This window comes from Scyliorhinus torazame, chromosome 15 (assembly GCF_047496885.1).
Source record: "Scyliorhinus torazame isolate Kashiwa2021f chromosome 15, sScyTor2.1, whole genome shotgun sequence".
NCBI classification, from domain to species: Eukaryota; Metazoa; Chordata; class Chondrichthyes; order Carcharhiniformes; family Scyliorhinidae; genus Scyliorhinus; species Scyliorhinus torazame.
In genome coordinates, this window is record NC_092721.1 from 213,893,491 (window position 1) to 213,905,557 (window position 12,067).

General features: G+C 57.2%; 1 protein-coding gene across 1 annotated transcript in view; it reads right to left on the reverse strand.

Moving 5' to 3' along the window:
* LOC140391353 (dynein heavy chain domain-containing protein 1-like) overlaps positions 1-12,067 on the reverse strand; it is a 275,539-nt gene that overhangs the window by 33,328 nt on the left and 230,144 nt on the right. The window contains exon 17 of the mRNA XM_072475932.1: positions 10,769-10,860. Coding sequence (XP_072332033.1) covers positions 10,769-10,860 — 92 coding nt within the window. The remainder of the gene's footprint in view (positions 1-10,768; positions 10,861-12,067) is intronic.

Below are 12,067 nucleotides of genomic sequence, written 5' to 3' on the forward strand. Positions count from 1 at the left end.
GAACTCCTCATCCCTCCCTTCAGCCCCTACGCTCTGACAGCCTTGTTACATCGGGTGGAAAAGTGCCTCGAAGCACTGGGGGTGATGATCGGTGAGGTGGAGAAGGTGGTGTCCGACCAGAGCGACTGGATTGTGCCATTGGAAGCGGAGCTCGAGATCCTGGGGGATGTGTGCCAGTCGCTGTGGTCGAAGATGGAGGAGCAGGAGGGTAGGCCGCGATGACATTTGCGGATTGTCGGTCTGACGGAGCAAGTGGAGGGACCGAGCGCCACAAAGTCTCGAGAATGTTGGTCAGGTTGGTGGAGGAGAAGGTTCTGGATAAGGCCCCAGAGGTGGAGAAAGAAACATAGAAAATAGAAGCAGGAGTTGGCCATTCGGCCCTTCGAGCCTGCTCCATTCATTATGATCATGGCTGATCATCAAGTTTAATACCCTGATCCTGCCTTCCCCCCATATCCCTCGATCCCTTTAGCCCCAAGAGCTAAATCTGATTCCTGCTTTAAATTCCACAACGTTTTGGCCTCAACTACTTTCTGTGATAGTGAATTCCACAGATTCACCGCTCTCTGGGTGAAGACATTTCTCCTCACCTCTGTCCTAAAAGGTTTATCCCTTATCCTCAAACTATGAGCCCTAGTTCTGGACTCCCCCACCATCGGGAACATTCTTTCTGAATCTACCCGGTCTAATCCTGTCCGCATTTTGGAACGGGCCCATAGGTCCGGGAAGCAGAAACTGAGAGCGGGGCAGCTGCTGCAGGCAGTGATTGTGCAGATGCACAAGATTATGGACAAGGAGAAGACCTTAAGGTGGGCCAGGGTGAAGCAAGTCTGTGAATGATTTGATTTGATTTATTGTCACATGTACCGAAGTACAGTGAAAAGTATTTTTCGGCAGCCAAGGGAACGTACACGGTACGTACATAGTAGACACAAGAATAGCCAACAGGGAACATTGACAAATGGTACGTCGACACAGTGATTGGTTACAGTGCGGAACCAGGGGCCAAACAAAGCAAATGCATGAGCAAGAGCAGCATAGGGCGTCGTGAATAGTGTCTTACAGGGAACAGATCGGTCCGAGGGGGAGTCGTTGAGGAGTCTTGTAGCTGTGGGGAAGAAGCTGTGCCTATGTCTGGATGTGCGGGTCTTCAGACTTCTGTACCTTCTGCCTGATGGAAGGGTCTGGAAGAAGGCAATGCCTGGGTGGGAGGGGTCTCTGATAATGCTGTCTGCCTTCCTGAGGCAGCGGGAGGTGTAGACAGAATCAATGTGGGGGTGGCAAGCTTGAGTTCAAGGGCTGAGTTCACCACACTCTGCAGTTTCTTGTGATCTTGGACCGAGCAGTTGCTATACCAAGCTGTGATGATGCTCTCTATCGCACATCTGTGAGAGTCGATGCAGACATGCCAAATTTCTTTAGCTTCCGTAGGAAGTAGCGACTTTGTTGGCTTTCTTGACTGTTGCATCAACGTGAGTGGACCAGGACAGACTGTTGGTGATGGTGACCCCCAGGAACTTAAAGCTATCGACCATCTCCGCTTCGGAGCATTTGATGCAGACGGGAGTGTGTGGCGTGCTACGCTTCCTGAAGTCGATGAACATGGAGGGTAATGGAGTCTGGATTTACCAGGACATTGGGGCAGAGCTGGCGATGAGGTGAGCGGGTTTCCACAAGGCCAAGGTGGTGTCGTACATGTGATAGATTTGGTTCAGGGTGTGTACCGGGTGCCAGACTCTGAGTGACTCATGACGGCTGGGTTATTATTTTGAGATACCGGACGAGGTGAACATATTTCTAAGGGACCATAAGACGGGGAAGAGCTGAGGGTGGTAGGCGATGGAGGAGCTAAGTTTGCGAAAACCGGGAGTTACTGCTGTTGTTTTGTGTTGCTGGTGGTTTTTTTTTTTGGAAGCTGTAAGTTTGTAAGGGGAGCGATCACTTCCCCTGTCCCACCTTTTGCTTTTTTGAGGTTATTTGTGAATTTTGGCGTTTTTCATGTCAGGGGTGTGTTTGTTGGGGCCCCTTTGGTGGTGTTGGTGGGGGCCTATTCAGGGAGGTTGGGGGCCGGTTGTGCAGGCTAAGGTGGGGCTGGTGGGGAGATGGGTAGGAGAATCTGCAGGAGGGTCTTCAAGCAGGAGATGACACACTAGGAAGCAGTGCTAGTGAATGAAGGTGTGGTGGGGAGGAGGCCATGGGGGATGGCCAGGTTGGGGGGGGGGGGAGGGGAGGGGGTTGGGGGGGTTGGAAAGGGGGGATGCGACGTGGCAGGTTTGGAGGATGAGTCTGGTAATGGGCGGAGGGGGGACCATCTTGGATGGGCCCGGTTCAGAGTGAGATTGGATGAGGTAGGATCGAAGGGAGACAATGGCGGATGGTCTAGTGGGAGGAGGCGCAAGCCTCCGGGAACAGTTGTGATGTGCAATGTCTGCAGGTTGAAGGGCTGCTCAAGAGGTCCCAGGTTTTCGTACACTTGAGGGATTTGAGAGCAGAGGTGATTTTCTTACAGGAGAAGCATCTCTGGGTGAAGGTTCAGGTTAGGCTGAAGAAGGAATGGGTGGGAGAAGTATTTCACTCGGGGTTTAATTCAAAGTTGAGGGGGATGGCCATTTTGTTAAGCAAGAAAATGTGGTTTGTAAATGATTTGGAGGAAAATGTAACTGGTCTGATTAGTAAGTTTGCAGACGACACAAAGGTTAGTGGAAGTGCGGATAGCGATGAGGACTGTCAGAGGATACAGCAGGATTTAGATAGTTTGGAAACTTGGGCGGAGAGACGGCAGATGGAATTTAATCCGGACAAATGTGAGGTAATGCATTTTGGAAGGTCTAATGCAGGTAGAGAATATACAGTGAATGGTAGAACCCTCAAGAGTATTGAAAGTCAGAGAGATCTAGGTGTACAGGTCCACAGGTCACTGAAAGGGGCAACACAGGTGGAGAAGGTAGTCAAGAAGGCATACGGCATGCTTGCCTTCATTGGCCGGGGCATTAAGTATAAGAATTGGCAAGTCGTGTTGTATAGCACCTTAGTTAGCCCACACTTGGAGTATAGTGTTCAATTCTGGTCACCACACTACCAGAAGGATGTGGAGGATTTAGAGAGGGTGCAGAAGAGATTTACCAGGATGTTGCCTGGTATGGAGGGCATTAGCTATGAGGAGCAGTTGAATAAACTCTGTTTGTTCTCACTGGAACGACGGAGGTTGAGGGGCGACCTGATAGAGGTCTACAAAATTATGAGGGGCATAGACAGAGTGGATAGTCAGAGGCTTTTCCCCAGGGTAGAGGGGTCAATTACTAGGGGGCATAGGTTTAAGGTGAGAGGGGCAAGGTTTAGAGTAGATGTACGAGGCAAGTTTTTTACACAGAGGGTAGTGGGTGCCTGGAACTCGCTGCCGGAGGAGGTGGTGGGAGCAGGGACGATAATGACGTTTAAGGGGCATCTTAACAAATACATGAATAGGGTGGGAATAGAGGGATACGGACCTAGGAAGTGTAGAAGATTGTAGTTTAGTCGGGCAGCATGGTCGGCACGGGCTTGGAGGGCCGAAGGGCCTGTTCCTGTGCTGTACTTTTCCTTGTTCTTTGTTCTAAAGAAGCCACAGGAGGTGATTCTGGACACGCAGCAGTTGGTCATGGGAGGGGATTTTAACTGTGTAATGGAGCTGAAGGTGGACAGGACAAGCCCCAAGTCGATGGGAAGGTTGAGGATGGCAAAGGGGTTGCGAGGGTTTATGGAGAGCATGGGGATGGTGACTCTGAAGGATTAGAAACCCCGGGGGTTGGGGGGGTGCATTCCTTCTCCCGCATGTGTATAAGGTGTATTCTGGAATAGGCTTTTTTGTGGTGCGTTGGACGGTGCTGATGGGTGTGGTGGGGGTGGAGTATATGGGAATTGTGATCTTGCACCTCGCGCCCCATTGGCTGGATGTGAGGCTTAATTTGGGGCAGGTGCAGAGGCTGGGGTGAAGGTTCAGGACTTCTGTCAGATAAGGTGTTCTGTGGGCAGGCACAGTACGAAGTCTTACAACACCAGGTTAAAGTCCAACAGGTTTGTTTCAAATCACTAGCTTTCGGAGCACTGCTCCTTCCTCAGGTGAATGAAGAGGTCTGTTCCAGAAACATATATATTGATAAAGTCAAAGATGCAAGACGATACTTTGCATGCGAGCATTTGCAGGTAATTAAGTCTTTACAGATCCAGAGAGAGGGGTAAATCCCAGGTTAAAGAGGTGTGAATTGTCTCAAACCAAGACAGTTGGTAGGATTTTGCAAGCCCAGGATAGATGGTGGGGGGTGAATGTAATGCGACATGAATCCATGAACCATCGATAGTTCCAACGCGCCACAGCAAAAAAAACGCACCGACCTCCTCAGAAGACAAACACGGGACACAACTGACAGAATACCCTTCGTCGCCCAGTACTTCCCTGGAGCGGAGAAACCACAACATCTTCTTCGCAGCATTCAACACGTCATCGATGAAGACAAACATCTTGCCAAGGTCATCCCCACACCCCCACTACTTGCCTTCAAACAACCGTGCAACCTCAAACAAACCATTGTTTGCAGCAAACTCCCAACCTTCAGAACAGTGACCACGACACCACACAACCCTGCCATGGCAATCTCTGCAAGACGTGCCAGATCATCGACATGGATACCACCATTACACGTGAGAACACCACCCACCGGGTACGCGGTACATACTCGTGCGACTTGGCCAACGCTGTCTACCTCATACGCTGCAGGAAAGGATGTCCCAAAGCGTGGTACATTGGCGAGACCATGCAGACGCTGCGACAACGAATGAACGGACATCGCACGACAATCGGCAGGCAGGAATGTTCCCTTCCAGTCGGGGAACAATTCAGCAGTCAAGGGCATTCAGCCTCTGATCTCTGGGTAAGCGTTCTCCAAGGCGGCCTTAAGGACGCGCGACAACGCAGAATCGCTGAGCAGAAATTATAGCCAAGTTCCGCACACATGAGTGCAGCCTCAACCGGGATGTTGGATTCATGGGAGACTGGGGACTGTGTGCGGGGAGATTGGGGACTGTGTGCGGGGAGACTGGGGACTGTGTGCGGGGAGATTGGGGACTGTGTGCGGGGAGATTGGGGACTGTGTGCGGGGAGATTGGGGACTGTGTGCGGGGAGACTGGGGACTGTGTGCGGGGAGATTGGGGACTGTGTGCGGGGCGATTGGGGACTGTGTGCGGGGAGATTGGGGACTGTGTGCGGGCCGATTGGGGATTGTGTGCGGGGCGATTGGGGATTGTGTGCGGGGAGACTGGGGACTGTGTGCGGGGAGATTGGGGACTGTGTGCGGGGAGATTGGGGACTGTGTGCGGGGAGATTGGGGACTGTGTGCGGGCAGATTGGGGACTGTGTGCGGGGAGATTGGGGACTGTGTGCGGGGCGATTGGGGACTGTGTGCGGGGCGATTGGGGACTGTGTGCGGGGCGATTGGGGACTGTGTGCGGGGCGATTGGGGACTGTGTGCGGGGCGATTGGGGACTGTGTGCGGGGCGATTGGGGACTGTGTGCGGGGAGATTGGGGACTGTGTGCGGGGCGATTGGGGACTGTGTGCGGGGAGATTGGGGACTGTGTGCGGGGCGATTGGGGACTGTGTGCGGGGCGATTGGGGACTGTGTGCGGGGAGATTGGGGACTGTGTGCGGGCCGATTGGGGATTGTGTGCGGGCCGATTGGGGATTGTGTGCGGGGCGATTGGGGATTGTGTGCGGGGAGACTGGGGACTGTGTGCGGGGCGATTGGGGATTGTGTGCGGGGAGATTGGGGTCTCTGTGTGGGCCGATTGGGGACTGTGTGCGGGGCGATTGGGGACTGTGTGCGGGGCGATTGGGGACTGTGTGCGGGGCGATTGGGGACTGTGTGCGGGGCGATTGGGGACTGTGTGCGGGGCGATTGGGGACTGTGTGCGGGGCGATTGGGGACTGTGTGCGGGGCGATTGGGGACTGTGTCCGGGGCGATTGAGGACTGTGTGCGGGGAGATTGGGGACTGTGTGCGGGGAGACTGGGGACTGTGTGCGGGCCGATTGGGGATTGTGTGCGGGGAGATTGGGGTCTCTGTGTGGGCCGATTGGGGACTGGGTGCGGGGCGATTGGGGACTGTGTGCGGGGCGATTGGGGACTGTGTGCGGGGCGATTGGGGACTGTGTGCGGGGAGATTGGGGACTGTGTGCGGGCAGATTGGGGACTGTGTGCGGGGCGATTGGGGACTGTGTGCGGGGCGATTGGGGTCTGTGTGCGGGGCGATTGGGGACTGTGTGCGGGGAGATTGGGGACTGTGTGCGGGCAGATTGGGGACTGTGTGCGGGGCGATTGGGGACTGTGTGCGGGGCGATTGGGGTCTGTGTGCGGGGCGATTGGGGACTGTGTGCGGGCAGATTGGGGACTGTGTGCGGGGCGATTGGGGACTGTGTGCGGGGCGATTGGGGACTGTGTGCGGGGCGATTGGGGACTGTGTCCGGGGCGATTGAGGACTGTGTCCGGGGCGATTGAGGACTGTGTGCGGGGAGATTGGGGACTGTGTGCGGGGAGACTGGGGACTGTGTGCGGGGCGATTGGGGTCTGTGTCCGGGGCGATTGGGGACTGTGCGGGGCGATTGGGGTCTGTGTGCGGGGCGATTGGGGACTGTGTGCGGGGCGATTGGGGACTGTGTGCGGGCAGATTGGGGACTGTGCGGGGAGATTGGGGACTGTGTGCGGGCAGATTGAGGACTGTGTGCGGGGCGATTGGGGACTGTGTGCGGGCAGATTGGGGACTGTGTGCGGGGCGACTGGGGACTGTGTGCGGGGAGACTGGGGACTGTGTGCGGGGCGATTGGGGACTGTGTGCGGGGAGATTGGGGACTGTGTGCGGGGCGATTGGGGACTGTGTGCGGGCAGATTGGGGACTGTGTGCGGGCAGATTGGGGACTGTGTGCGGGGAGACTGGGGACTGTGTGCGGGGAGACTGGGGACTGTGTGCGGGGAGACTGGGGACTGTGTGCGGGGCGATTGGGGTCTGTGTCCGGGGCGATTGGGGACTGTGCGGGGCGATTGGGGTCTGTGTGCGGGGCGATTGGGGACTGTGTGCGGGGAGACTGGGGACTGTGTGCGGGGCGATTGGGGTCTGTGTCCGGGGCGATTGGGGACTGTGCGGGGCGATTGGGGACTGTATGCAGGGCGATTGGGGACAGTGTATGGGGAGACTGGGGACTGTGTGCGGGGAGACTGGGGACTGTGTGCGGGGAGACTGGGGACTGTGTGCGGGGCGATTGGGGACTGTGTGCGGGGCGATTGGGGACTGTGTCCGGGGCGATTGAGGACTGTGTCCGGGGCGATTGAGGACTGTGTGCGGGGAGATTGGGGACTGTGTGCGGGGAGACTGGGGACTGTGTGCGGGGCGATTGGGGTCTGTGTCCGGGGCGATTGGGGACTGTGCGGGGCGATTGGGGTCTGTGTGCGGGGCGATTGGGGACTGTGTGCGGGGCGATTGGGGACTGTGTGCGGGCAGATTGGGGACTGTGCGGGGAGATTGGGGACTGTGTGCGGGCAGATTGAGGACTGTGTGCGGGGCGATTGGGGACTGTGTGCGGGCAGATTGGGGACTGTGTGCGGGGCGACTGGGGACTGTGTGCGGGGAGACTGGGGACTGTGTGCGGGGCGATTGGGGACTGTGTGCGGGGAGATTGGGGACTGTGTGCGGGGCGATTGGGGACTGTGTGCGGGCAGATTGGGGACTGTGTGCGGGCAGATTGGGGTCTGTGTGCGGGGAGATTGGGGACTGTGTGCGGGGAGACTGGGGACTGTGTGCGGGGCGATTGGGGTCTGTGTCCGGGGCGATTGGGGACTGTGCGGGGCGATTGGGGTCTGTGTGCGGGGCGATTGGGGACTGTGTGCGGGGAGACTGGGGACTGTGTGCGGGGCGATTGGGGTCTGTGTCCGGGGCGATTGGGGACTGTGCGGGGCGATTGGGGACTGTATGCAGGGCGATTGGGGACAGTGTATGGGGAGACTGGGGACTGTGTGCGGGGAGACTGGGGACTGTGTGCGGGGAGACTGGGGACTGTGTGCGGGGAGACTGGGGACTGTGTGCGGGGAGACTGGGGACTGTGTGCGGGGAGACTGGGGACTGTGTGCGGGGAGATTGGGGACTGTGTGCGGGGAGATTGGGGACTGTGTGCGGGGAGATTGGGGACTGTGTGCGGGGAGATTGGGGTCTGTGTGCGGGGAGATTGGGGTCTGTGTGCGGGGAGATTGGGGTCTGTGTGCGTGGAGACTGGGGTCTGTGTGCGGGGTGATTGGGGATTGTGTGTGGGGCGATTGGGGTCTGTGTGCGGGGCGATTGGGGACTGTGTGCGGGCAGATTGGGGACTGTGTGCGGGGCGATTGGGGACTGTGTGCGGGGCGATTGGGGACTGTGTGCGGGGCGATTGGGGACTGTGTGCGGGGCGATTGAGGACTGTGTGCGGGGAGATTGGGGACTGTGTGCGGGGCGATTGGGGTCTGTGTCCGGGGCGATTGGGGACTGTGCGGGGCGATTGGGGTCTGTGTGCGGGGAGACTGGGGACTGTATGCAGGGCGATTGGGGACAGTGTATGGGGAGACTGGGGACTGTGTGCGGGGAGACTGGGGACTGTGTGCGGGGAGACTGGGGACTGTGTGCGGGGAGACTGGGGACTGTGTGCGGGGAGACTGGGGACTGTGTGCGGGCAGATTGGGGATTGTGTGCGGGGAGATTGGGGACTGTGCGCGGGGAGATTGGGGACTGTGCGCGGGGAGATTGGGGACTGTGCGCGGGGAGATTGGGGTCTGTGTGAGGGGCGATTGGGGTCTGTGTGCGGGGCGATTGGGGTCTGTGTGCGGGGCGATTGGGGTCTGTGTGCGGGGAGATTGGGGACTGTGTGCGGGGCGATTGGGGACTGTGTGCGGGGCGATTGGGGACTGTGCGCGGGGAGATTGGGGACTGTGCGCGGGGAGATTGGGGACTGTGCGCGGGGAGATTGGGGACTGTGCGCGGGGAGATTGGGGACTGTGCGCGGGGAGATTGGGGTCTGTGTGAGGGGCGATTGGGGTCTGTGTGCGGGGCGATTGGGGACTGTGCGCGGGGAGATTGGGGTCTGTGTGAGGGGCGATTGGGGTCTGTGTGCGGGGCGATTGGGGTCTGTGTGCGGGGAGATTGGGGACTGTGTGCGGGGCGATTGGGGACTGTGTGCGGGGCGATTGGGGACTGTGCGGGGAGATTGGGTACTGCGTGCGGGGCGATCTGGGACTGCGTGCGGGGCGATTGGGGACTGTGTGCGGGGAGATTGGGGACTGTGCGCGGGGAGATTGGGGACTGTGTGCGGGGCGATTGGGGACTGTGTGCGGGGCGATTGGGGACTGTGCGGGGAGATTGGGTACTGCGTGCGGGGCGATCTGGGACTGCGTGCGGGGCGATTGGGGACTGTGTGCGGGGAGATTGGGGACTGTGCGGGGCGGTGCAGAGAGTGACCGCACCCTCCTCCTGCGCGAGGATGAGTTTGATTCAGTTTAAGGCGGTGCGCAGGGAACACATAACCCGGGCGAGGATGAGTGGGTTCTTCCAGGGGGTGACGGATGGGTGTGAGAGGTGTGGGGGGGGGGGCTGCCGGACAGTCATGTACACACGTTCTAGGGTTGCAGGAGGGAGGACAGTTTTGGGGAGGCGGGGTTTTGGATATTATCCAGGAAAGTGGGCCTGAGGTCAGGCCGGACCCCATGGTGGCGATCTTTGGGGTTTGGGAGGAGCCGTACCTGCTGGAGGGGGAAGGGGCCGATGTGGTGGCCTTCGCCTCTCTGATTGTCTGGCGAAGGATCCTGTTGAATTGGAGGTGGGGCCAACGCCGCCTGGAGTGGCGCCTGGTTGGGGGACGTGTTCAGCTTTCTCCGGCTGGAGTAGATTAAGTTCACTCTGAGGGTTTTGAGAGGTGGTGGATTCATGACATTATTTAAGGAGCAATTCATTGTGGGAGGGGGCGAACGGCGAAGGGGAGGGACTAAAAGGGGGAAAACTGTACAAACCGTTGAATATGTTTTGATGGACTGTGTATTCTGTTGACATTGTGTATGTTTGGAATAAAATATCATTTTTTTTTAAATGGAATCCGACAGCGAGTAACTCACATCCTGACCCCCCCCCACAAAGCCTGTCCACCATCTACAAGGCACAAGTCAGCAGTGTGATGGAATACTCTCCACTTGCCTGGATGAGCGCAGCTCCAACAACACTCAAGAAGCTCGACACCATCCAGGACAAAGCAGCCATTTGATTGCTCCGCTTCCACAAACATTCACTCTCTCCACCACCGACGAACAGTAGCAACCGTGTGTACCATCTACAAGATGCTCTGCAGCAACTCACCAAGGTTCCTCAGACAGCACCTTCCCAACCCACGACCCCTACAATCTAGAAGGACAAGAGCAGCAGATACCTGGGAACCCCACCACCTGGAGGTTCCCCTCCAAGTCACTCACCACCCTGACTGGGAAATATATCGCCGTTCCTTCACTGTCACTGGGGCAACATCCTGGAACTCCCTCCCTAACAGCACAAGGACTGCAGGAGGTTCAAGAAGGCAACTCACCCCCACCTTCTGAAGGGCAACTAGGGATGGGCAATAAATGCCGGCCTAACCAGCAACATCCACATCCAATAAAAGTGAATTTTTTAAAAGTACACTGGAGCTGATTGGCTCTGATAAGAAGCCTGGAGCTGAGGGACGGCGAGCTCACTTACCTGTGCAATGAAATCACTGTAACTGGGAAGGTCGTAGGCCAGAAGGTCGGCTAGGGTCATCTCCCACTCAGGATTCCAGGTCTCGCCCATTTCTGTAACCAGAAAGAAATTTAACCTCAAACTCAAGCCCCAACCCAGCTTCTTCCCTGCGTGAGTTTCTGCTTCATTCCTGGTTCTGTAGCCAACCTATTCACACTCACAGCTGAGGCCCGGAGTGTGCAGAGGGCAGGACAGCAAGTGGCGATGGCTAATTCAAACAGGGGGGCTTCACCAAGCAACCAGCATAGCCACAAAATCCACAGGGACTGCAGGCGAAAGGAACAGCAGCTCAGAGTGGCACCACAGAGGGAAATAGATTCATGGGTCTGATAGAGTGAGGAAGCGAGAAATGGAGGGAGGGATAGAGAGAAGGGTGGAGGAGTGTGGGAGAAATGGAGGGGTGGAGGGAGGCAGGGAGGGAGAACTGGGGGAAGGGAAAGAGTGAGGGATGGAGGGAGAGTTGTAGAGATAAAGGGCAGCATGGTAGCACAGTGGTTAGCATAGTTGCTTCACAGCTCCAAGGTCCCAGGTTCGATTCCCGGCTTGGGTCACTGTCTGTGTGGAGTCTGCACGTTCTCCCCGTGTCTGCGTGGGTTTCCTCCGGGTGCTCCGGTTTCCTCCCACAGTCCAAAGATGTGCAGGTTAGGTGGATTGGCCATGACAAATTGTCCTTAGTGACCAAAATTGCCCTTAGTGTTGGGTGGGGTTACTGGGTTATGGGGATAGGGTGGTGGTGTGGGCTTGGGTAGGGTGCTCTTTCCAAGAGCCGGTGCAGACTCAATGGGCCGAATGGCCTCCTTCTGCACTGTAAATTTTATGATTGTATGAGGGGTGGAGGGAGAAAGGGGCAGAGGGAGTGTTGGATGGAGAGAGGGAGGGACGGACAGATGGAGGGAGGGAGCATTTACTACGAAATGATGAGGACAGAGGGAAGATATGACAATGAGTTCCCGACCGACTGTCCTGAGTGATAATTGTGGGGACACAGATAATGTGTGTGTGTGGGGAGGTGGGTGATGGAGTGGCAGTGCTCAGACGAGTCCCTGTGGCAGCAAAACAGGCACTTCATTCACTCTCCTCTGAGAACACTCACTCTTAAACCAAGAACTTAACTCTCTCACTGGCATACTCGTAACAGGAGGGGACCCTGTACCCCAGTGAGGGGGGGGGGGGTCCCTGTACCCGAGTGATAGTCAGTACCTTAGGGAGAGGAGGGGGACCCTGTACCCCAGTGAGAGTCAGCACCTTCAGGAGAGGGAC